The sequence below is a fragment of the Pagrus pagrus genome (assembly GCF_965226575.1).
Source record: "Pagrus pagrus genome assembly, chromosome: 3".
Taxonomy (NCBI): Eukaryota; Metazoa; Chordata; class Actinopteri; order Spariformes; family Sparidae; genus Pagrus; species Pagrus pagrus.
In genome coordinates this window covers 5234404-5260613 of record NC_140187.1, presented here as the reverse complement: position 1 = coordinate 5260613, position 26210 = coordinate 5234404, and the positions used below count along the sequence as shown (strand labels likewise).

General features: G+C 40.5%; 1 protein-coding gene and 1 pseudogene across 9 annotated transcripts in view; both read left to right on the top strand.

Moving 5' to 3' along the window:
- The window catches only part of chd6 (chromodomain helicase DNA binding protein 6), a 105515-nt gene that overhangs the window by 28309 nt on the left and 50996 nt on the right, over positions 1-26210 (top strand). For all 8 annotated transcript variants that reach the window (XM_084346069.1, XM_084346068.1, XM_084346071.1 and 5 more), the window contains exons 3-5: positions 16606-17236; positions 19919-20024; positions 25122-25275. In XM_084346069.1, coding sequence (XP_084202195.1) covers positions 16606-17236; positions 19919-20024; positions 25122-25275 — 891 coding nt within the window. The remainder of the gene's footprint in view (positions 1-16605; positions 17237-19918; positions 20025-25121; positions 25276-26210) is intronic.
- Positions 10216-10566, top strand: LOC311254807 (small nuclear ribonucleoprotein Sm D1-like; annotated as a pseudogene). The gene has a single exon. The product of its transcript is annotated as a small nuclear ribonucleoprotein Sm D1-like (transcript).

The following is a 26210-nucleotide window of genomic DNA, read 5'->3' as shown; positions in this document are numbered from 1 at the left end:
TATTCGTGACAGAGAGACAGACAGTGTGTGTGTGTGCGTGTGTGTGTGTGCGCGCGTGTTACGTTTGTGTGTGTTGCTTGTTTGTGAGGCAGTATTATTGATTCATAGGCAGTGTGATTGCAGGCAGCCTCCCTCAGCTGTGATCGGCCGGCTTTGCTGGGCTGGCAGAGCGTGCTACACTGCAGCACGCCACTGAAGTGTGTGTGTGTGTGTGAGCGTGTGTGCGTGATGTGTGATGTTTTTTGTGGAGAGAGAGACAGTGTGTTAGTGTGTGTTTGCATGGAGGAGAGACGGACAGCATGTGTTTGTATTTTTTTTCTTTTTGTTTTGTTTTTTTTCCTCATGGCTTGAGGCGTGATGTTTTTGGATTATCTTTCCGTCTGTTCCATTTTTAAGAACGCCTGGAGGGGAATTTCTTCAGATTTGGCACAATCGTTCAGTTGGATGCAAGGACCAGCTAATTAGGTGTTGATGGTTAAAGGTTAAAGGTCAAGGTCACTGTGAGCTCACAAAACACATTCTTGGCCATAACTCAAGAATTCATACGCTAATTATGACCAGATTACACACAAATGTCAAATAGGACAAAATGATGACATTTTATATCCAAAAAGTCAAAGGTCACATAATGTTCTGCAAAAACACTTCCCTTGACTCAGGAGCAGAAGGGGACACTGTGAATAGGGATGGACGTTTTGATGTCATTTTTGATGGCACTAAGCACAGACTGAAAACAGCAGAGACAGTAAACAGGAAATCTCTCATGACCTTACTTGCTAGCAGTGTTAGCATGTGCCCTTGAGATGCTACCAAGGCTGAGAAGATTATAAAAATCCATTACAAAAATGGAAGGAGATGACTTGAGGGTGGAGAAGGTGTACGAGGAAAGAGTGGTGGAATCTAGAGCGCAAGTGTTGTAACACTAACTACCTGCATTTTCACTTGGGTGATCATTTTGACCTTATTGCTACATTAGACTTCTTTTGAGAGTACTTGAGTACTCAGTAACAATTTAAGGGCAATACTCACCTTTAAAACTGTGCCAATTGTATATATCTTCTGTGCTTTGTGGTTGAAGATGTGTGAGAAGCATCCACGTTTGTCGCGTCTTTGCAGCAACATCCATGTTTGAAAGCACCGTTTACTGTCACGACTACAACCCCTCGTGGTCTATCAGAATCAGCATTATTGGCCAAGCATGTGAACACACACAAGGAATTTGACTGTCTTCTGTCAATAAAGTGACGCACTAAAATACATACAGCAGAACAACACTTAACAAGATCAAGTGAAGCTGTTTTATGTGTATATTGCAATTAAAAAGAAATTGCCTCAAGGGGCTTCACAATCTGCACAGCAAACCACATCCTCGAGCCTCAGACCCTCTGTCTTCTCTGTGCTTCCTTGAAGAGGGCTTCAAGTGTTGTGAGTCCCGTCTAGTTTTTATTAATCTGGACCCCAAGGCACTTGTTTGAGTCCACCATCTTCAGTTCATGTTTGTGGTTGATAACCAGGACAGGCGGCTTGCTGTTCCTCTGTAGTCCACCACAGCCTCATTGGTTTTACTGATATTGAGCTTCAGGTGATTGTTGTTGCACCATGTGACGAAGCTCTCTATCAGTCCTCTGTACTCCTCTGTAAAAATAGTCTCTTAGTGTAGACGGCATGTTTTCAGTTCCTTCTTCACCACATACATGAAATGAGTCCAGACAAACATGGATGTAAACTGAAACTCGACAGGTTGGTTGAGGCGTACGACTGCAAGGCTGTAATGCTACTTTATGCTTGTAGTCACCCATGTAAGCACATTGAGCCGTGAAGCGTGTGTGTGTGTGTGTGTGTGTGTGTGTGTGTGTGTGTGTGTGTGTGTGTGTGTGTGTGTGTGTGTGTGTGTGTGTGTGTGTGTGTGTGTGTGTGTGTGTGTGTGTGTGTGTCTGTGTGTGTGTGTGTGTGTGTGTGTGTGTGTTTTAAGAAGGGCGGTTGTATGTCCTGCGTGTGTGTGTAGTCAGTCATGTAAGCACATTGAGCCATGCAGTGCGAGTGTGGGAGTGAGGGAGAAACTCTTAGGTGTGTGTGTGTGTGTGTGTGTGTGTGCCTGTGTAGTCAGTCATGTAAGCACATTCAACCATGACGTGATGCCACTATGTTGTGTGTGTCAGTGTGTATGAGTGTGTGTGTGTGTGTGTGTGTGTGTGTGTGTGTGTGTGTGTGTGTGTGGGCTGCAGTTGCTCGGTTGTTGTGGAGATGGATGGCGGCGGCTTGGGTCATTACTGATCCTCAGTTAGCTTAGTGGCTAATTTTAGCTTCTAGGTTAGCCGTAACTGTGTCTGCCGAGTCGTTTTTCTGTTCAGGGAGGGAAAGCGAGTGAACATGGAGCGAGGTGAGCGTGGAAATGGTTTCTTTGTTTAATTTTGTGTGTTAAAAACCATTTTGTCAGTCATTTCACCTCAGATGATGCAATAAAAAAATTGAGTGACATGTAAACAGCGAAAATCTTATGAGCAAACCTGATGAGGATGTGATACGTCTAAACCCACGTGGTGCCACAGATGTCTGTTAAAGGTTCAGTGCATCCATCTTCCAGATTAGGTTGTTTATTCTTAAATTATGACTGAAGAAAGCCAAAATGAGCTGTGATTGAACCTCATGTGACTTGTTTTAGTTAAAAATGGGGCTCCACTGTATGATTAATAGAAAAAAACATCTTGCTGTGATTATTTTGACATGGAATAAAACGGTGATATGACTCACAATTAGTAATGATAATTTCTGCGTCATAACTTTCATTTTCTCTGAAAAATCTCTGTCCCAAACACAGATGTTTTCTTACATCTGAAGGACAAAATTCATTACCCGATTCATTTTTGTGTCACACAGTTTATCTTTTTGCCAAATTTGCAGTTTGTTGCAGTTGGCTATAGTGAGATTTTGGTAGTATTTTGATTTTGTTCGTGCAGAACTAGCAAGCAAAAGAAAGTGAGATTTTTTTTTTGACTTCCAAAGTCGTTTGTCAAAATGTTAAAAGATAATTCCAGTGTATTTCAACTGTGTGTATTTTCCCAAAATTTAGCTGTAATTCTTTGTGAAATAAAGAATTTTGTTTACGTGCATGTTGAGCGCCACTAGCAGGATGTCCCCCCCAGGTTTTTTTTTTTTTTTTTTTTTTGGTTTTGTGGTTTTATTTCTGAATGTTAAGAATTGGAAGTTCATCGCTCTTTGTGAAGGTATACTTGGAAAAAAAAAATGCTATTATGCTATTATATTATCATTATAGAAGTGGCATAAAATAGTCTTAAAATGACAATAATATCATTTATTGCATTTATTTATGGCACAATAAAGCATCCAACAAAAAGGATTTATTGTGACGGTCTGTGCTTGGATGATATGGCCTTAAAATAATACTGTGACATTTTTAGGCAGTATCACAAAGCTTGATATATATCTTGATATTTCGCAATGTCCTCCAAAGCACTTAATAATTGTCAGGACTGTGTGAGAAAATCAAACATCACAACACATTTGTGACACTGAATTGACATTAGTATATGTAGTGTGGACTGTGAAATACAATAATCATACACTGTGTGGAGTAAAATAAGAAAACTGCTCTGTGACCTGACCAGAAAAGACATATTTAACATAATGAAGAAGTGTGTAGTATGTTGTGTAGTAGGAGCCATTTGAAACTGGGCATGGGGAGGTGAACTTTGCTGAGCGGTTATGAGATGAATGTCATGGATCAGTGGGGAAGGTTGTTACAACTGTGAGAGTCTCACCTAATGTTTTTTTTCATCATGGTTAATCTGCTGATTACTTTCCTGACTTGTCAATTAAATGTTTATTCTATTAATATCAATTTCCCAAAGCTCCAAGTGCCATCGTCATATTGCTTTTTTTTTTAAATCAACTATCAATCCAAGACCTGAAGACCTTTCATCCACTGTCATAAATGACAAAGATGAGCATAAACACCTGACATTTAAGAAGCTGAAACCAGACAATGTTTGACAGTTGTGCTTGAGAAATGACTGAAGCGATTAATCGATTATTAAAGCAAGTGGCGATTAATTATGGTCGTCGCAGCTCTAGAAAATATAGCTACAATTTTAATGATAGTACGTTTACAATACAATGTGCAGGGATAATTCTCACTCATCAATAGATAAGAGACAGAGTTTAATCATCGGAGTATCAAGTACATGGCATGCTCCTCAGTTCTCTGGTGTTCAATTAGAATAGTTTATTTGATGGAGTTCACAGAAAGGTGCAGAGTGCGGTTTGTTCTGTGATCCGCTCTTTGCTTCGGCTCGCTTTTTGTGTCAGGTGAAGTTTGTGGCATCATGCAAATGTGGCCTACTTGGCGAGCAGAGATTCTGTTGTGTTACTCATTCTGGTGCGAGTGGCCTAGTTACGCCCGTGTCCTTCATCATTTCAGATGCTGCACGCACAGTTTTGAATGATTTCGCTTGATTTTCTGCGTATATAAATTGAAAACACTAACAGTGGTGACTCTAAATAAGAAATAACTCCTGGTGTTGGCCCTGTTTAACCCCTGAAGAAAACTAGGTCAGATGAGCCCGAGCTAGACTTTTTGGGCTTTTTTTGGGGACTTGTTGAAACGGGACTAAAATATGATGGGTTTTATCTTCCAGTTCAGTCCTCGACTAAACCCTCTGTATTGCCGGTTACTACCCACACTGAGTAGTCAATTTCTGTTAGCTGCATTAATCTACACCTTGTATCCGAGGTGCTTAATCAAGCCCAGCAGGTTTCAGATGTAAAAGCGCTGCTCCGGTTGTAACCTGAATAAGTAATATGCTCTCTCTCAGCCCTGTAGGGAAAAGTATGCTCACTAAGCCCTGGTTAGGTCCTCTATGACCCAGCAGTATCCAGGCTGATGTTTCCAGAGCTTCTGATCTCCAGCGCTCACGTGTCCAGAAGCAGATTAAAGTCTTTTTAAAGTAGTCATCAAAAGGAAGTCTTTCAGAGGAATAGCTCGCAGTCCAACGCAGATGCTAATCTGAACTTCTTTTTGGAGATTTCATTTAAAAGAAAATCTGCTCTGTTCTGGCCGACGTCTTCAAGTACTTAATTAGTAGAAAATAAATCTGTGTTAAAACTCAGTCAGCTTATCTTGTTTCTGTTAAACACTGTTTTTTGTTTTTGTTTTCTGTTTTGTGACCTCTGTGTGAAATACTATGAAGGGTAAGAACTGTACAAGACAACAGTGATGTCAGGTTCTGGTGACAGTACCATCCTTTTAAAAGCAGTTTTTTCTACCTGATTCATGAAAAAGATATTTAATTAAAATGCTTTTACTGCTGAAACAGACTTTCATTCATTAAACAAGTTAAAATAAAATGTAGAATTTAATCAGCACCTCTATGTCCCACTCGATGACTGAAAATAATAGGCATCATAAAAGAAGACTTTACGAACAGGTGTATTGGATGGCATTAAATTGTGCAGGTGTGCCTCATAAAGTGGACACTAAGTGTAATTTAAGGGAGATGGAACCTCATTTTAATGTTCGTCAAAAGTGAATTTGTGTGTGTTCAGATAAACAACACAGTGAATACACACTTCAGCAACACTACAGGTGTATTCACCTTTTTAAAGCTGCTTTTGATCACCAACACCGGCTTTTATTCTCTTTACTTAGATCAGTTCTTAGAGCAGTTCTTGACCTTATTGGAGGGGATCCTCAGCTTTTTCATGTTGGTGTTGCACCCTGGGATTCAGACTCTGCTGCTCATTTCATGTTAGGACTCGACAGAAGCCTGCTCGTGTTCTTCTGGCTCCCGAGCCTTTGTTTAACACATCTACACTTTTTTTCTCTCTCAAAAAAAGAGTTGAATTTGCTGTGATTTCATTCTGGCTTTGTGGAGGCCTGTCCTTAAGTCAGAAGTTGATAGTTTGTTGGATGACAGATTCTGATAGAACAGATAACAGTTTCTTTTGTGTCTACAGAGTCAAAACACCTGGAAGTTTAGATATTTTTTTAAAGTATGATGTCCATCTGTACAGGTATATTTAAAACAGGGTTTTAAAACTATAATGATCTCCCTCCAGACAAGTGTTTTAGTCTGTGGCTGGTTGCTTAGTAACATAAAATACATCAAATGATTTTTAAGTTGACTTTTTTTTAAACTTTCATTTCATTTTACAGGACAAACATAATGATGGAAACGTGACTGCTCTTCACAGAGTCATCCTGGTTAAAAAAACACTGCCAGCAGCCATTTTTATCTCTCTTTTTCATCATTAGAATATTTAATGTCGCTCTGTGCTTTTTACAAAATAGACAATATAACATTCATGCCAATGTCGCTGCATACACTAATAAAACCAAATTAGGAGGTGAACATTGGTGTCTGCATTATTGTTTCCTGCATCATTGTTTCCAAATGGCTAAAACACTTTGAAAAAGCTTAGTTCTAAGAAATATCCATTTACATGTAGTTGTATTTTAATTACTGATCCCCCCCCTAACTGTGGTCATCAAATAAGGACATGATCAACTCACACAGCTTGTAATCTGAAATAATACTGACCAGAGTGAGTTTTATCTGCTGCATGACGTCCTTGTGCGTGATGGCTTTCCCTCACCACAACTCATGCCCACAGCAAATGGTTTGCTTCACAACACAACACGCAACATCCAAACTCACTGTCTAATAGACTATTATGTACAGCTGAAAGAATTGGTTGATTAATCAATTGGTCAATGGAAAGAAAAGTAAATGGATTACTTATTACTAATTGTTGTTTTTTAGCAAAGGTGCAAATAACTCACTGGTTTTTAAGTCCTCTGATAGTAAATCTTTGGTTTTTGACTGGTTGTTTTGTATGACCAACAATCAGGCACTGGGAAATTGTGAGGGATATTTGTTTTTAGTATTATAGAATCATGAATTTTTTCAGCTGATACTGATAACTGATAAATTCCCTCTTCTCACAGTTGATACCTATGATAATGAGATAACTGATTACTTTAACATTGTTATATTTTAAAGGCAAGTATGTAACTTGCAGTTCAGGCACACCTGGCGGTGAGAGGCTAAAGTTTAGTGTGCAAAGATGAATGATTGAAGACTTGTGGTGTGAAAATGTTTTCCCTCCTCTCAGAACCCTTGTGGAACATGCATTGCACTTTGCAACGTCTCTTCCTCCACTTCTTCTTCCTTCTCCTTTTCCTCTTCTTCTTTCTTCTTCTCTCCCCTTCTTCTTTTTTCTTCCTCTTTCTTTGTGCTTCCTTGTCCTTTTCCTCTTTTTCTTTCTTCTTTCTTCCTTGTTCTTCTTTGTGCTTATCACAGATGAGGGCAGATCACAAACCGACTTTAAAGGTGTGTGCTGCTGCCTACTTTTTTTTTTTTAAATAGTTCCTCAGGCACTCACAAGTATCCTCTGATTTCTGACAAACTGCACCCCATTTTTGTCAGGCATCGACGCCAACTGGCCAGTAAAACCAAATTAACAGTGTATAACCTACATTTGCTTCAAACATAGTGGAGGTTGTCTCTACCTCAGACACACTGGTTTGTTATCAGGTGTTCTCATTTGATAGCCAGGTAGGTGCACAGACAGGCTAGATAGACTTACATCTACACCTTTAGACAGACAGACAGAAGCAGGTAAAGATTTGAAAATGCAGGCTGACATCAGATACAGAGTGAGTCGATCGACAGTCGGGAGCCAGTGGCAACGAAAGGGTTACCATGGTGACCGCGTGTTTACGTCCGCCTCCCCGCAGCTTTGGCACAGAGAGCCAGTTTCCATGGAAACGGCTATGATACCCCCCCCAAACCAACTGGCGAGGAGGCCGTAGAGCCTGCTCTGTGTGTGTGTGTGTGTGTGTGTGTGTGTGTGTGTGTGTGTGTGTGTGTGTGTGTGTGTGTGTGTGTGTGTGTGTGTGTGTGTGTGTGTGTGTGTGTGTGTGTGTGTGTTTCATTGAGATGATTCCTCATACCTGTGTGAGAAGCAGAGTCGGTTAGCGCATCTGCATTGGCCTCACGACACGAGGCAGTCATACTCGCTGCATCAAACAGCAGTTACAAAAACACACACGCACCTGCTGCATGTCTCACATACACCAACCATACATCAACATGACACACACACATTTTTCGCAGACAAAAATACACACACGTCACATGAGGATTTGCGTGTAGACGGTGACATCAGTCAGTCAGTCGCTCCACATTGGCCTGACCCGGTGAGTTGGTGTGTGTGTGTGTGCTCCTTATTCTCTGGTTTCTAAATACAGTCAATGGCATCAGACATCCACTTTTAGACGCTTTATCACTCTCGCTGCTTCGCTGTCATAGGAACCGTGCAGCCGCTTCTCTGACAACCTGCATCAAACACGTGCGTGTACGTGGATGTGATGAAGGGGGAATCAATGGCCTTGAAAAACCCGTGTTGTTGCTATAGGCCCTCTGAAGAACGTCAGGCTGAATTTTCATCAACCTTTCTGATTCAAAATTCCACATAATCACAGTAATGAGGCGGCGCTGGCTCGTTTTCAGAAACACAATCACTTCCTTTGCCAAGTGCAGAAATGTGCTACAGTTTGTGGCGGTGACATTGGTACTAGAACATACGGACGACGTACAGTCTCTCACATTATGTACAGATGGACGGATCCCACGAGCAGCAGTGTTAAAGGAGCGTTCACCAGACGGAGGAGCATGCTGCACATAGGGCTGTATGTATAATAAACACTTGGACAGCTGGTGGTCGATACCTGTTTATGCATCTCGAGCCGGGCAGCCAGTCCTGATTCTGCTGATTGCCTTTTGTTTTTTATCTCAGGAGTTTATAAGAAAAAGGCAAAATGCAGCATCATCATGCAGTTTTATGTGTATTTTAGAGTTAACACTGCAGCACATTTTGTGTTTTAGTGGGAAAATTGTGCTGACCCGAATTTTTCTTTTTTTCTTTTTTTGTTTTTGCGTACTGTTTCTTTGCAGAGGAAAGTAGGCTTTGGCCGATAATAGATATGATCAAATACTGCAATATTTGCCATCATATATGCTATTTTTTCAAAAATATTGAATATTGAATAGCTGTTATGGCATGTTTGGGATAAAAAGAAAATGCACATGGAGTTGTTGTGGAAGCGGAGGCGAAGCGTATCGATCTCTGACGTTATGGGAATGAGACTGGTGGAGGTTACTTACAGGTTAATTGGCCCAATATCGCGGCATGCAGGCAGCGCTTTAACATACAGGACATGTAGGAATTTAGAGGCAAGGTAACCACTAGCTGCACCTAATATTGTGTAATGTTTGCAATTCATTCTTTGCACCAAAAGTTCTAATGTAAATGTTCTTATTTAATATTATTTTTATAATGTAAAAGTGTATGTGTTGCTGTGAAGGGAGACGTAAAGAAGTCAACAGTATATCAACCTAAATCATAAAATAAAATACCGTAACTATATATTATGATTTGAATACATCTATCGCGATGTAGAGACAATAGAGTGATATAAAATTTTGGATATTGCCCAAGCATTGAGTAAAGAGATGTTGTGGTGACTACACTGAAAAAGAGGCAAAAGACTGATAAAGAGCAAGAAATGGAGCTCCTAGGTCGAACAGAAATGCGAGAGAGAATCGGGCCTCAAGATGTCTGAATTGGAATGATATCTACCAACTCAAGATCCTGGCAAGAATTCTGCTGGAAGAACATTATGCAATACTTTGACTCCAAATTTGAAATTTATACAGCTTTTTCTTAAGGACTGGATGAATGTTGGCGGCAGTGCGGTGAACCAATGGCAGACCACTTAACGCATTCATTTTGGCAAGAAATTGCCAAGGTTATAAGGAGTATTTCTTGAATAGTTGAAAAGTTGAATTCTTTTTTGTTAGATTTAACCTGGGAAGCTTCTTTTGGTTGCCGGCAAAAAAGCAACCACACGGAAGTTGCTGCAGGAACACCTGGCATCCAAGGATGAGACCTCAGTTGTCATTGAAATGCACTCTATGGAGAAATTGACCTTTTCCTTAAGACTGCAATCTGAGCAATGTATTTAATACTGGGAAAATGGAATATATACTCAACTGGATGTAACCTTCTGTCCTTGCACTTTTTGAAAAATGTTTCAAAAGAGAAATGGAGCTCCTCTGTGGAGTTAAGTTGAAAACCTGTGCACATAAATACAGTTGCATGGTGGATGATTTGTCTCTACAGTCCGTCACCATCATGAACCTATTCAGGTTTTTGATGAAACTCGGCCCTGAGACAGTTACCACTGAACTGAACGATGGCACCCAGGTCCAAGGAACCATCACAAGTGTTGATGTGTTGGCATGAACACCCACCTGAAGGTGATGAAGATGACCCTTAGAAACGGGGAGCCCACTCGGCTGGAATCAGAGTATCCGTGGCAACAATATTTGCTACTTGATCCTTCCTGAGAGCCTCCCATTGGATACTTTGCTGGTTGACATAGAGCCAAAGATAAAGTCCAAGAAGAGGGAAGCAGTGGTTGGATGAGGGCATGGCAGAGGACAAGGGGGTGGCAGAGGAAGAGGACGAGCCGCGGTTGGCTAACAATATGATTGCCAGGCTGCACATTTGCTGGCCACCAACCCACAGGAGTTTTTTGCTTCTGTTCAAGTTTTGTTTTTCCTTTTTTTTATATAGAGGATTAAAAAACAAAAGAGGAGGCAAGCGATAAAGCATCATCGCGATGGATTATTTCTGCTCCATGTGGATCGATGCAGTTGCGCGAGCATAAGGCTTTGACAAGCTTTACCCTTCCTACACGCTCGCAGAAGGAAGGGGGAGATGGTGGCTGATGTCTTCCCTCCTGTCTTATTGACTCATTTTAACAGTCAAAGCTTCAAACATTCGTGGGCAATTTTCACTGAAGCTGAAGAATTTTGTATTCTTCAGGTTCTTGCTTTTGAGAGACAACCACAGTGAATTTGTTTTTTCAGGCCGGGTGTTTATTAGATGTTGTTAGTACAGAAGTGTGATTTATTTGTCACGTATTAAACATAATTTTCAAACAGATTTTCATCCAGTGCTGCTCAAGTATCATTGATAAGATTTTCAGTATTTTTCTAAGAATATCTGTGTTAATCTCACCAGTTTGTTTTTGCTGATCACCTTCTGTTCACTGAATGGCATTAATGCCATTTTTGTCGCTCACAGTCCTCCCAAATTTTGGTTTACTTTTAAAGCGTATTTCATTTTACTGTATCTTAGTCTTTTGATAAACATTATTTGAAAAATTTTCCGTCCATGTAAATCTACAGTTCTTTACTCAGCACTTTCAATTTGTCATCCGTTACAATAAACCTCGATGCTTCCTGTTTTAGAAATTGTCTCCAGCTGATGCATGAATTGACCTCCTCTTCACTGATGTTTGTCGTCTGATTCTGCTTGTGTTTTGGAATAAAGGACTCTTACATTGTCAATCAGGAGTTCCTAATAGTGGGTTTCCAGTATGTATTTGTCTGACTTCTACATAGTATGAGAAGAGGAGTATTGTTGCTTTTTTTCCGGCTGCTTATTGTCGCGTCTTACTGAAATAATTACACGTAGGGTCATATGTTGTACAGTTGCTGTCTGTATTCATTAGAGACATTTTGATACTTTCACCCTGTGGAGAACACACTTGAGTTATTTGTCAAAGAAAAGTATTTATAGCACCCTCAGTTTACAGATGAGACTACGTTGTATTGTCATATTCTAACAAGCCTGATATAGTTATTTTATAGTCATGTAGATTACAGTCTGATCTGAAAAAGCCACCAAAAGCAGTTGTAGTTAGAATTTGACTGTAAACCTTTAAATCTAATGTCCTTACTCACTGTGTTAAGTGTCCCATGCCTGGTTTATTGATGTGTACTAGCTCTAGTAAAAACTGACAAGGGAGACGCAGCAGGATGTCTACACAATGCAGAAATACAAAGAGCTTGAACGATTCATGACGATATCTGTCGAACTGAGGAATGCAAAATACCCTTAAAAAGACAGGAAATGTATAATTAATCCACTGCATTGTGGTGCCACTTTTACAGTCACTGACATGAATGGAGATTGAAAAATGGATAAAAAAGTACATAGTATCTTGGTGTCCACATGCACCATCATGAGGAGAGTTATGAAGTAGTGACTCTGGTGAGTCAAATGTCAGGAGAATCTGTTTAGAGCACCTGCATATTTTAATCAAAATATTGATATGTGGTGCCAGTGTATGGATAATTGTATTACAAGAGGAAGTGATACGATATACTGCCGCATTGATATTTTGTCCCTGTGTGTTTGTCAGTACCGAGTTCGTTGCATCATGAAGCTCAGTGACACACCTGCTGAGGGAGCTCCTCTGACTGTCCGTCTGTCTGTCAGTCCATTTCCTATCCATACCACTTCAGCTAACAGGTTCATGGTGGAGCTACTGCAGAATGCAGATGCATCGCATAATCTGCAAGGAACAGACAAAAACACTACCAAACCAATACAAGTCAGTGATTAACGCGAGTTGAGGGTGTAAGGCTGACATCACCAACACGAACATTAACATGGCTGTAACAGTAAGGTGGATTTAATGCGACTGCTGGTTTTCACCGGAGGGAACTCCCAAGTGTCCATCAACAGCTTCAGTCGATGTAAATCAGACTAACACACACACACACAGCTTATTGACTTCCTGTCTCAATACGACCTTCAGATGGGGGATAAAGGCACATTCCCTCAGTTCGTCCTGACACGCAACTGTCATCCAGTATTGATCAGTTTAAAATATTGATAGTCTCTTTCATAGTTTGAATGTTTCTCTATCAATACGAGGGTCTTTTTGTTGTTTTTAGAATAGAGGCGGTTCCTTTCCTCTCATGGTAGATGTGATGTCCTGTATTGGAGAAAAGCTCTTTGTATTTTTTTTACGTTATTGGAGGAATGGTAGCAGAGGTGGCTTTTACTGCCCTGTTCATACCAGACTTTCTTGGTCATGGATTTGAAAAAATGGCCAGAACAGAAGATTTTGCCTCAGAATCAGTTGGAGGTTGATTCAAAATGACGATCGCTTTTCAGCTTTAGACCACTGAAGTGTTGTTGAGCAAGCTTCACACCCATTTCTGCATTGTACTGGATCGCTGACCCTTTGCTCTGACCTTCCTCTGATGTACTGCAGGGATCAATCAGGTAGCACATTATCATTCATTATAAAGCAGGATTCATTATACACACACACACACACACATTCATGCTGGTAGAGGAAAGTGTGAGCAGCAGAACGCTCTCACCTTGGAATTTGATTCAATAATGGAGTTTAATTTAGTCTTTCTGTTCAGTGCTCTGGTCTGTAGTTAATTCAGCCTAATTCATTCAACAGTGTCCAAACAGAGAGCTGGAATAATTACAAAACACAAGCTTTAGTTACGGCGATTGCAAAAACCACTGAAGAGAAAAACTGGCTTTGTGATATAAAAAATTAAATGCATAAATATAAAGTAAACAATAAACAATACCCTGGGCTGCGGACACACATCACACTGCAGTGGAGTCAAATGAAAAACGGCAGGCAGAAAAACAAAATGTCAAAAATAACGATCAGAACAATTTAAAATAACAGTGAAAATGAAGTCATAACAGTACAAATTACTTCATTATACTCAAATTATTCATCATTTTAAACGATGACCAAACTCTATTTCAGTACTTTTTCCTCTCCAACCCACAAAGACACCGCAGTGGGCTGCGACACTGAGAAGACTGAGCTGTCTGTGACATAACTGTTTCCACCGTCCTCACCCTGAAACTGTTGAACCACAGTATCCAACCTCGATTAGCCCAAAGTGCTTCAGCAGTACAGGGCTCATCAGGGCTGTAACTCTAATGTAAGGTACATACAGGCGAAGGATTCTTCAGTTTCTTCCACATCCACCTCTGATTTTTACATCAGGTCTTCAGCTCAAAGACATTAGGTGGGGAGCAGTGCTTAAGTACTACATATTATGTGCTAGATATTAAACTAAGTCTGTGGTATCTGCATAAATACTTCCAACCATAAATATTCATGACAAGTAGGAGGACCTCAAGGTCAGTGTAGCATGTGGGCAAATAGCACTATCCATTTAAATCAAAAAACGCAGAGATGCTTCAATATCCATCGGTGACTATATGTCACGTACACCAAGTCTGCAATTCCACGAGGTTAAATACAGCTTGTAATGAATTCTGTGGCGTTTGAATCAGAAGTTTTTGAACCATTGCATCTGCAACGGTACATCAATAAAAATCCAGCATGAAGCCAATTTTCATCTCCTTCTTTATTGTTACAGCCACTTAAGTTTCTGCCACACAAACAGCTTTTTGGACATGCAAGTTAAGACGCCGCAGTGAGATCCAACGCTGCCTGCCAAGGCCTGATTCAACCCCGTGTTAATGATGCTTCACTAAGAATCACACAAGAAAACGTATGAACGAACAGTTAAAGTTAATACAAGGAACTCTTAAACTGGTTATGAAACAGTGCACTTACTGCTGATGCCTCTATATGACCTGCATAAGCAGACAAGACCATCAGCAGGATGATTTGTTATTTCTGTGTGGGAAGCACTGAAGTGTGTCATGCATTGTGGGACTCGCCCTGCCTTGGTCTATGTCTCGACTTGGTCTCAACCCCTCACAGTCTTGGTCTTGTCTTGGCCTCGGTACAATCTGGTCTCGGTCATAACTTTGACTCGGTTGAGCTTGTCTTTTACAGCAACTACACATTTTCTGTAGTTTAGTCTATTGTCAATTGTTATATTGTTGCTGTCATTTTGTAATTAATGCTGATGAGTTAAAACAGAACAATATGACACAGTCGACAGTCCGAATGCTTTGTCACAGTCGGCCACCGTTATGTCTAAAGTCTACAATAACAACATTTACTATTTGGAGCTCTGGCGGAGATTCTTCTTGGAAAATCTCTCTACTATACAAGTGATGCATTTTATGTTTCATGGATAAAGAAAAATGAGCAGAGCAGTAATATCTCCTCTTAACTCCCCTGAGGTCTTCCGCATACATCTGCTGGGGGACCTCTCCTTCACTGGATTCATGTGAAACTCTTTCAGCTCAGTCACATGGTAGCACCACTCCTTCTGCTGTCTCACACTGGCTGTGCTGTGAGGAGAGGAGATGTTGAATAATCAGCCAGAACCACCACAAACAGACACATTCAACCTGTCTTCCATCCTGCCTGTCAGGCTTACATATTTCACTTTGTTTGGTAAAAATATAGCAGATAATTTCATACTACTAATACCAGAGTTGTCTCGAGGGTTCAGGTGTTCAGGATGTGATCCACAAAGTGGTAACATCCTGGAGTTGAGGGAAGAATATTCTGCATGTTAAGTTTTCAGTCACAGTGTGATTCACACCTGAAACGGTACGTGACCAGAATGATGAGCACGCATTATTTTTCTTCACCTTGTTTCGCTGTTTGCTGTGCATGATTCATTAAATCCTCAATTAGGTAAAAGAAAATGAAGGACCCGTGTCTCAACAATAACAACTTTCTCTCTATTCCTCCATTTTCTTCCTTTCTTTTCTTTCTCTCAACTTGTAACTCTTCTTTCTCTCTCCTCTCTTCATTCTTCTCTCCCAATTAAAATCCTGTCCCTCTCTAACTTCTGATACAACCAGAGGAATGAAAAACCATGCCACGTTCGCTTTGTACCGTGATTGTATGTAACAGAGGTAGCAAAATACAGGACGCACAATTAAAGAGATTTAAAATGTAAAAAAGAAGCACAACAGACAAAAATATAAAATCTGGAACAAGATCAGTTGATTGACCCCAGAGTTCCTTTCATCTGACATTATCAATTTTGATAAAAATAAAACATTTTATGTATTATATAGTGTATACTAAAATATTTTTTTGGCAATTATCATTCTGAAGAATGCTGCAGAAAATTATAATAATATAAATAGTATGAATTCTCAAAAAACGGACCTGCTATGTACTGTTAACACAAATAAAAGCTGTTTGCTAATCAAGGCTGTGAATAAATAATAATTGAGTCCATTAGTTCAACTACATGTTCATGTCACAGTCACCACTCTTTTGTTTGTTACTGTTTTCATCCACTAATTAATTCCTCTTCACTTCTACCTTTCCATTTTTTCTTTTAGAAACTCTACACTTTCTGCAGATGTTTCACATTAAAAAACTACTAAGAATTGGGAATAAGAGTGATGTAAAGTAGGGGTTTGGCAATGTGATGGTTTTAGATTGGGATCGATCTCACAGGCGTCCCGAATCTACAGGCAAATCGCAGAGATCCCAGTATTTAATATCCTTTTATCTCTGTTTCCAAGCTTTTATTGAAGCAAAACAGCCATTTTTCCATAGTACATGTGGGAGAAACAAACCACTACCACCCACCTCCCTCGTCCTCCTCCTCATTCACAACTAAAACATTTAAATGAAATACACTCATGTAAGGCCTGAGGTGTATATACTAACTTCTTTTATATTAAGTATTTTTTATTAAAGCTCATGCTCAGTCAAAATCTGGATCCTATGGTCAGACGATTTTGTTTTTGTTTCTTCACCTTGAGTTAAGCTGTTGCACTGTTCTGTTTCAGATGTTCACTGGTCTCCTGAAGCACACGCCTCCGGCCTCCGCTGCAGCAGCCTCCTCCTCCGCCTCGGACCAAAACAGCAACGCACAAACCACAGTTCCCACAATCCCACGGGGACACTTGGTCGTGGGCCCCAAGGACCAGCTCCGCCTCCTCACCCCCGTGGGCAGCACGGCGACGTCCAATCACTGCACGGTGGCCGGGGCCCACGCCGCTAAGCACTCCGGAGGAGCCCCGCGACCTCCTTCCTCCCTGAGCGAGGAGGACGATGGAGGAGGAGGAGGCAGGGTGAAGAAGAAACGAAAGAAAAAGGACAAGAGAGAACGGGAGAAAGGAGGAGGGGATGCGGGGGAAAGAGAAAGGGAAAGCAGCAAACCAAAGAAACGAAGGGGGGAGGAAAAGGAGGTGGCGGTGGTGGTCCCGCTGAGGAAGAGCAAGGAGCCCAAGGAGGGAAAGGAGCGTAGGACCAAGGGAAGGGAGGACAGGAGAGGGAGCGGGACAGAGCTGAAGAATGTGGCGGGAAGGAAGGTGGCTGTGGCCCCAGGACCAGCTCAGGTGCCTGTTAAGGTGCCCGGCAAAAGGGGAAGGAAACCGAAGGTCAAAGTCCTACCTCCTGTACCACCCACGAATCAAGGTACACTGTTAGGAAGGCTGGAGTGTGTTCTGTGTGTGTGTGTGTGTGTGTGTGTGTGTGTTAGTTGTGTTAGAGATGGTTTCTAGGTGATTGTGTGTGTGTGTGGAGTGGAAGGTGCGATGTGTTGGCGTGGGAGGACGTTGTGAAGTTCATTCAAACACAGAGTTCTGTTTTATTTTTAGGCTGTGATGAAACAATTAGGTGATCAATCAATGAGTAGAAAAAAATGACAGTTTTCAGAATTGATTGTCATTTATCAAGCACAAAATGACATCTACTGGTTCACTGGTTTAACATTGTCAAATGTGAGGATTAACTGCTTTTCTTTTTTTCTGTATTTTTTATTGGGTCTTTGACTGCTGGTCTGTGATATTGGGATTGGCATTTTCACTTTTTCTTGACATTTTATAGACATTTTAAGCAGGAAAACTGCAGCAATTAGTCGATTAGTTGATTGAATCATTTAAGTAATTTTTTAAGGAGAAAAGTCTCCTTAAATGTAAGAATTTTCTGCTTATTTGATTTATTTATGATAGTAAATGAATAGTTTTTTTTAATATTCATTGGACAATGGGGCTGTAATTAATGATTATTTCCCAGAGCCCAAAGTGACGTCTCCATGTTGATTCTTCTGTCCAACCAACCGTCCAAAACGCTGAACTGTAGAAAAAGCAGTTGAATTATTTTAAGTAATAATACCAAATCTGAATGACTGAAAGCGGTGTCAGTGATAAAATCCTGTTTGAATGAAGCCAGATTACTTCTCCTCCTCCATGTGACTGATACAATGTTTATTGTCGTAAACGCCCCTAGACCAATTTTAACCTCTGTTACATCTGAATCTTAGATGTATTTAGTTAAGGTTGACTTTCAGTGGTACATCAGTTCTGTGGGTGTATGTGTGTGTGTCTGTGTGTGTGTTTGTGTCTTCATCTGTTTTGAGTCAACAACCAAAGAAAAAAGTCGCAAGTGTTGTCTCACAAGAAGCTCTGAAGCTGGAACATTCTGGCGCTAATTGGAAGGCAGAGATGCTGACAGTTCTGTTCTTAAATGTTCTTTAATCGTGATCAGACATGTCAGTGTAAATTAATCTTATTATAATGTGATTGTTGGATTTAATTAAGACTGAGTATGCGTGCGTGTGTGTGCACATATGTGTGGGTGGGTGCATTAGCAATCTTTTAGAGCTAAGAGACGACTTGTGAGTATCAAAAATTGCATCAATGCTTGTTTCAAGATGCAACTCTTCGTCATGAAGCTGGATTCTGCCAAATGCTTTTATAACATGCAGGATAATGAATTGTATGAGGTTTTTAAATTTATATATACATATTTACATAAGTTAAAAGTCTGTGTGCAAAGGTCCAACAACATGGTCAAAGTTTCCTTTCGACTCAAAAGAGAGAACAATCAGGTTTGATTAGTAACTGACATTTTGCAATATTTTCTTGAAGAAAATGTCAAAAGACTTCTCTAGCATAAAGGCTAGAGAAGTGAGTATGTGACTGGAGGGTTGCCGTTTCAATCCCCCAGACCGGCTGGATAAATCTGGGTAGATTTTCTCTGTACCCTCATAGAGTGGTACAGGGATGACGCATTTTTGTAGGCTGGTCCTGAAGTGAGCATCGCTCTGGTTCCCTCGACAAAACGCCTTTGGGATATTTTTGCTGAAAATGATCTCTGTGGCAAACACAAGTTTAGGATACTTTTCAGTAAGGTAATGTTCGCAGATAAACACCACTTTTGTAGTTTTCGAAGCGTAAATGAAATCTTTAGAAGAAAAAAGCCAGTGTTAGGCTATAAACGGACTACACTGCGGTCGCATGACTTGAACGTAGTTAGAATAGTTTGTAACTAAAGTCGGCCTGTAGAAACAAACTAGTGAGCAGATGAGTCTCTGTGTTTGTGTGATGATGTTTAATGTCTATGACAGCTTCTGTCATCTCATTTAGACACTCGTTAGCACTTTAGCGTTAGCAGCTTTTTTGAGACATGTAAATGCTCATTAATTCAAACATTTGGTGTTAACTGATGTATTTTATGTTGTAGCTTGCGTTAAACTTATTTAACCGAAAACCCATTCACAAAAAAACACTGACTTAGAGACGAGGGAACTGGAAGCTTAAAGATGCTGACTTATTACTGGTTTTAAGATTCATTCTTGCCACCACTGAGGTGCCCTTGAGAAAGACCCTTAACCCCAACCACTCCAGTGGAGCTGGTCAGTGGCCAACAGACCAGACTGTTGTTTTACTGGGCAGCTTCCAGGTTTGAATGTGATGAGGGCGATCTTGAAAAAGAGAGCATTGCTGTCAGTGACATCTTTTTATTTATTTAGCTTAACAGGCTGCACACTTTCCTAAATACTTGCACACTGCTTACAAGCTAGATGTGGTTGTGAGCTTGGGTTATTATTATCCAGGCTACAGGTTTTAGCTCTGAAGGTGTTTCTCAGAAAAACACTATGTGAAGAACACATTTTCTGACTTTTTCTGTCGGTGCCAACAATTCATACAGGGGCTCGTCTATGGACATGTTCTGCTTTTGCTCAGCATCAGTCAGTGTAATGGAAAAATGATGGAAAAAAATCAGATTCAGGTCAAGAACGTCTCAAGTTAGGCTGAAAGTGTCACCAAGACCTTTGACTCACTCATTTCCTCGTGTTTTTTACTCCTCCATCAGCCCTCCACTCTAAGGTCCCGGGGCAGGTCCACAGCAAGAACAATGGCCGGGCCAACAGCAAGACCCCAGTCCCCTCAGCGCCAAAACAGAGGGGCCGCAAACCCAGGTAAGACTTTCTGTCCATTTTCTGAGCAATTCAAGCAGCAGAGAGCAAGAGAGAAATAAAGAGATGTTACATGAGAAACAGGAGGGGAAACATTTTAGAAGAAAGAAGTGAAAGGAGCTGTTCTAAAAAAGCCCAAGAAGTGCACACTGATGAAGTAAGTCCAACAAGAAAGAGCGAGGCGGCAGTAAACCTGTCATCCACAACAAATTATACAGCTCACTTCTCACTTCTCACTTAAAAGCTATGTTTTGGCTTTTTTCTGCTTTCTCGGGGAGTCAGAAAAGATGTGAAGAAGAGTTTTATTCAGACCGAGTACAACACGGACGCACGGTGTGGTACCTTATCTGAACGAGCTGCTAGAATGAAGCTGGGATTTTAAAGGTTTGAAAATTTGAACAAATTAATTGTCTCACCAGTTTTTCAAAATTGGATCTGAGATGCTTCATGTGAAGGATGGAAAAACACATGGATGAGGGCAACTCTAAAGGCCTGGGGACAAAGAGAAACTAAAAATAAGGCTTTATTCTGCATCTATTTTACTTATTAAAGCCTCTCATACACACATCTTCGGGGGTTAGTGGATTAATCGATAAATTGATTGACACTAAATTGATTGGCAAATTTAAAATTTTTCACAGATTTTTCGACACAAGCAATTCATTGAAAATATTCAGATAATGAACATTGTCACATCCCTACCTGTAGCCATTTTCAACTGCATACTGAAACTTAACAATCTCAAGTCTCGTTCTTTAAGATAGAGGTCGACAGATTAATCAGTTTGGCCAATCAATCAGTCAACCAACAGTATCGGTGGAAATTGGCTCTTTAGGTATCTGTGACGTTGACTTAAATGTTCAGTGCAAGTATTGTTAATATATCGACCTTTAAAAATCTGTGCTCGATCAACCTCTGCCTTCATATAATATTTAAAATAAAATGTAATGTCTGAACTTAGCCTTCAATGTTTCTGACCCCTATGAGAGGCAGACAAACTGACATACAGCCTGTTGTCTGTTTAACAGAGTTAAAATAAAGGAGAAAAGGCAGAAAAATGTCTTTTGATGGCAGGAATTTTTTGTAACAAATAGTCACCCCCGCCTCTGTCTGTCTTCCTCTGAACCTTTCTTCTTTTGTTTCTCCCGTCTGTCCTCCCTGAATTGTGAAAAATTATTTTTTGCCGACCCTCTTCAGAACAGCTGAGTGCTCTTTATGAGGTTGTTTTTGCAGACATGTTTCTGTGCCTCTCTATCTTTGCTCCTACTTCAGGCTTCTTTTAGTCACTAACTGTATTATTGTTGCACTTTTTCTCTGCCTCGAGAGCAACTGTTTAACAATTATTTTCTTTCGAGCCTCTAACAGATGCGTAACTTGTTCATCTTTGACATACCTTGTGAACAGCATAGTTTAACACATAAATACGCGTAAAAATAATCACATTTTCACTGTCTACGGTGTGTAATACTCTGTGTAATTGAGTTTAATCTGTGTAATTGCATAACTTACTCATTAGGTTCTGTGTGTCTCGGGGGTTGTTATAAGTGAAATACTAATCGTTGAGAGAGAATACTCTCTGCTGAGGTCAGTGAGACCCACCTCTTTCTCTTGAATTTCCATGTTCTTCATATTTTATATTATTTTTTTCTTCTTGAAAATCAACATTTTTCAATACGAAATCTTCCTATACTGGCTGAATGAGAAACGGCTCTTTTTATTGGTTTTCAGTGCTCCTCAATTTTTTTTTAATTATTTTTTTATGGGGGGAGGAGACAGCATTTATTTTCAGTAGCTTCCAGATCATGTGATGCGTTGACAAAATCAGTCCCAAACTGTCTTCCAATATTGGTTAAATGAGATGTTTTTGCTTGAAAAATTGCTCAAACAATTGATCAGTTATCAAAGTATGACTCATTTTCTCTCAATAGACTAATTGATGAATTGACTCATCGTTGCAGCTGTAGACCGGCAGACGTGTGTAGATTCTTCATGGCAAGATAACAGAACAGGAAACCAGTTGACTCAAGAGATGAGTGCTGATAGGAAAGATATTTCTGAGTGACTTTGTCAGGAGAGAGAACAAAGTTGAGACAGGGTTCTGATGCAGACCGATATGAAAGAAAGAAAGTCAATATTCTCCGGTGGAAGTAGAGAGTTTTATGATTGAAAATGGTGGGAAGAAGAGAAAAGGAGCAATGTTAGAAATAAAGTGTGAAAAAGTGGAGATGAATCACTCATGTGAAGTTAAGAGCGGCAGCAGCAGACTGATGAGAGACGGAGAGAGAGAAAAGTTGCTGATGAGCGTTAGAGAAAGAGGAAAAAGTGCCAACAAGAATAAAAAGGGATAAAGGTGATGGAGAGAAAAGAGATGGGAATCACTGCTGTGAAACAGGAAGAAGAGACGGAGATGGGTTTAGTGAGGATGGAAGAAAAGAGTACAGAAGGAGAAGAGGAACAGATAAAAATGGAGAAAAGAGCCATGGATGTGACGGAGATGGAGGAGACGGAGGAGGACTTGTGAACTCGGGGTCATTTCCAGGTCGGGCGCTGGTATCGGGTCATGTTTTGTTCGGATAACACCAGTCACAAGAAGATTAGAAAGTCCTCGTGGTGGAGTTTTAATTCTTAATCTGTTGCTTTGTCTTTTCTCACTGCTCACTTTGACAGAGTTTAAGTAGAGAGATAAAGAAATGCCATTAACCGGGACAGGAGGATCTTCTTTTTTTTTTTTTTGGCCCTTGCCCACTAGTCACTCTTTGTATATTTAATGCCTTGTCATAGCAGTTATGTGAGAGGAGCTGCAGTTGCAGACGCAGTGTCTCTGTGAGATTCATCTTGACAGCAGGCTCATGAACGGGGTCAGACATGGGTCGAATGCATGTTCAGCAGAGTCGGTCCAACAGTCTGTGGCTCTCCTGTATGAAAGATGCATGAATTGACCACAAAATGTGATGTATTTGTGTCACACTTACAGAGATGTTTGATTTGAAACACAACTTATACTAATTATATCTGTTCTAATTATCTATCAACTCCCCCTGCTCTTTCATGCGTTTCTATCTGCGGATAGCTTGTGTTTCTATGACTCACTCTGTTGAGTGTTTTGTCAGACTGATTGTTTTTTAGGGTGCTTTAACTGAGCGCTCTCTCCCTCATGCCTCTCAGTGGATGGAGAGCTGTGTTTTCTCTCTTCTCTGCTCTTTGCTGGAATGTTTTTGGACTGTCATTCTCTCATGGTGAATATCAAACACTGCCCTGTTTTTGTGCAGCCGATTGAACCAATCACAATGTTTGTTTACAATAACTTCGGGGTAGAAAATGCCTTTTCAATAATCAGACTTCAACAGTCTACAATATAAAAGCTGCATGTTTTTTAATACCAGTATCTGTGTGACCTCCTCAGTACATCAACATTACAGAAACAAAACTTAAATCCATCTGCAGTGTATCATGTATCTCCTGCGCACACCTTTCTTAGAGTTGGGCGGTAAAGTTGTCAGCGCTTCCTTAATTCTTTGCTGATTAATTAGTCTCGCTGTAAAAATATACTTTATGGCTGCAGATGTTGGCTGCAGGTGACGATGGCTAAGTGATTGTTGAGTCAGAAGTTACACTCAGCGTGTGTCTCATCCAGTTTGTGTTTGTTTGTGGACACGTGCCCCGAGATGTCCACTTTCAAAATACTGTTGATATCTGCCTCCCTCCATATTAACGTTGTCGCCCATAACTCAAAGCATGAGAGCAACGTTACGTTGTATCAACTGTCAACATAAGCTGCAAACTCTTGATCATGCTCTGACTCTGCATCGATGCAGAATCTTCCATGTCGGTATCCTGATCTTATAATCGAGAGATTTCCACATTCCTGTTGGGCCACTGACTGAAGAAAATGAGTTTACCCCAAACTAGCAGACAGTCTGAGATGTCACTGTTTGGTAAATATCAGACACTAGCAAAGCAACACAGTACGTGAAAAAACACAATTCAAAAACAAATGAATCATATCACCTCTTTTATTCCACACAGTCTTCTTCCTTTTCAAAACCTCGTGCCTACATTACCCACAATGCAACTCAGCCACCGAGTGACATCACTGATGGCATGCAGCTCTTAAATATGTGAAATTGACCGAGTTACCCTTTTAATATAATAATAATAAATCAAAATTCCACTACTTTCTCTTTGTGTTAAATGTTAGAATATGTAAGAACAATATTGCCCTTGGCCCCCAATGTTACATAAATCAAATGACCGGTCAACCCTTCTCATCATATTAAACTGCATTTCACCTAATTCACTCCTGGATCAAAGTCGCTAGTGGATGATATCTTGGGTCGTAGGTTTGTGTCTGGATATCTGTAGCTATCTGTGGATAGCTGTCAAAACCTTGTTCACATTTTCAGAAGTGCACAGTTGTGGTCTAAGTGGCTGGAATATTTTCATTTCTTCCTCCTCCTTCACCACTTCATCAGTTTACTATAATTGAATGGAGATGTCGATCTCAATCCCCTGTTGTGTCCTCCATGCTCTCACTGTGTCACACCCACTTTCCAGCAATCAAATCGCAGAATGGTTTGACCACACATCTCCCAAGATGCTCACTCGTTTAACTCAGAAATATTTCACCTAACCGAAGCTACAGATTTTCTAAGCGCCTCAGTGTCTTTTAAGAAAATAATCTTTTAGTTGGCTTTGCCACAAGTGTGCAAATAAGTCGTTAGATCACCAATTCATAGACATGTTTTAAGCCAGGAGACAACCTGCTTTTTCATTCAGCTCGTATGCTCTGATTTTCTCCGCCAGTCAGGGGATTCAAACTGGCAGTCCAAAGTGTGCTCTAATCTCTCTGGCCAGTATTTCACCAGCTGGTTGGTCTCAGTGATTGGACAGTGTTCATTGTCTTCGTGATCAGAAAATAATGTTACCTAGAGAGATTAGAACAAAGTGAGGATAAAATCTTTGTTTCCGATGTAGCCGTCTCAAGCATCCCTCTACAAATCCTTAGGGAGCAGGAGAGTTTCCAGCCTCTGGCTCGGTGAGAAAACACTGCTGCAGGCTACTAGAGCTGCTAATTACTCATCAGAATTCCTCTCCTTCCAGAGATCCTGGCGCAGCACCCGTGGAGAAGAAGAAGAAGGGAAAGAGGAGAAACCAGGAGCTGGCTGTCCAGGAGGGGGGCGAGAGTGACGACACTACCTCAATGTCAGCCCTCAACATGGTCGGAGAGGACAGCCAAGACCCCCTGGATAACGCGGTGAGTGGACAGAAGGATTGGATAGACCCCAGACGCGGAGGGCTACATAGCTATTTCTGTTTAGACATGTGTAGTTAAAGGTGCCATTTTAATTCTGGTAACTCATTCCAGCTTTTGTTACAGACTTTAGTTTTACATGATTGGACAAATGAAACCTTTGCAAAAAGCATGAAGTGTTGAGATCACTTCTAACGTGTTGTGACAAGTAGCATCATCCTGTTAGTGACTGGAAGCAAAGGGTTTTGGGAATTGCAGTCAGTAAACTGGAGAGACATCCTTGAAGCCTTGAAACAGAAGGAGAGTTGTTCATGTCTCAAAGGTAACGAGGTATTGTAATTAATTTGACAACTAATATACCTCTGACAGTGTTGCATACATTACAGCATCCACAGTATGTTTTTTATTACAACATTAGACATGTTTCTAAACATTTAATTAGCTGCTGATTTTGTTGAGTTCCATGTTCAGTTACTGTAAAGGGTCTATATGTGAGATTGAGATTGTTTATTTAGATATGCAAAGATATATTTGATTAATAGCGTCTTGAGCAAAGACAAACTATCTTTTTGTTAGGCCGGATAACCATGCAAGCATGTTGGTGCATGTGAGTCCCTCCCTGTGAAGCTTTTGGCCGTCTCCGTGTTTATCAAGAGACTACGAGAGTGACCTCCCCCTAACCCTAGCCCCCTAACGCATATTTTAGTCAATGTTTTAGGAAACTAGTGTGAGCAGGATGATAATTACAGGTTAATGAAGGATTTATTTCGACCAAACCAGAGTTTGTGATCATTGGAACAGTGGAAAGACAACCCCGAGACGGTTTTGATATATTTCATTTTTTTACATCATAAAATGACTGTTTTTGTCAATGGAGTCTGGTGGCTTGGAGGAGAGTAATATAACAGCTGTTTAGGTCAGAGTGCAGCATTTAGTGG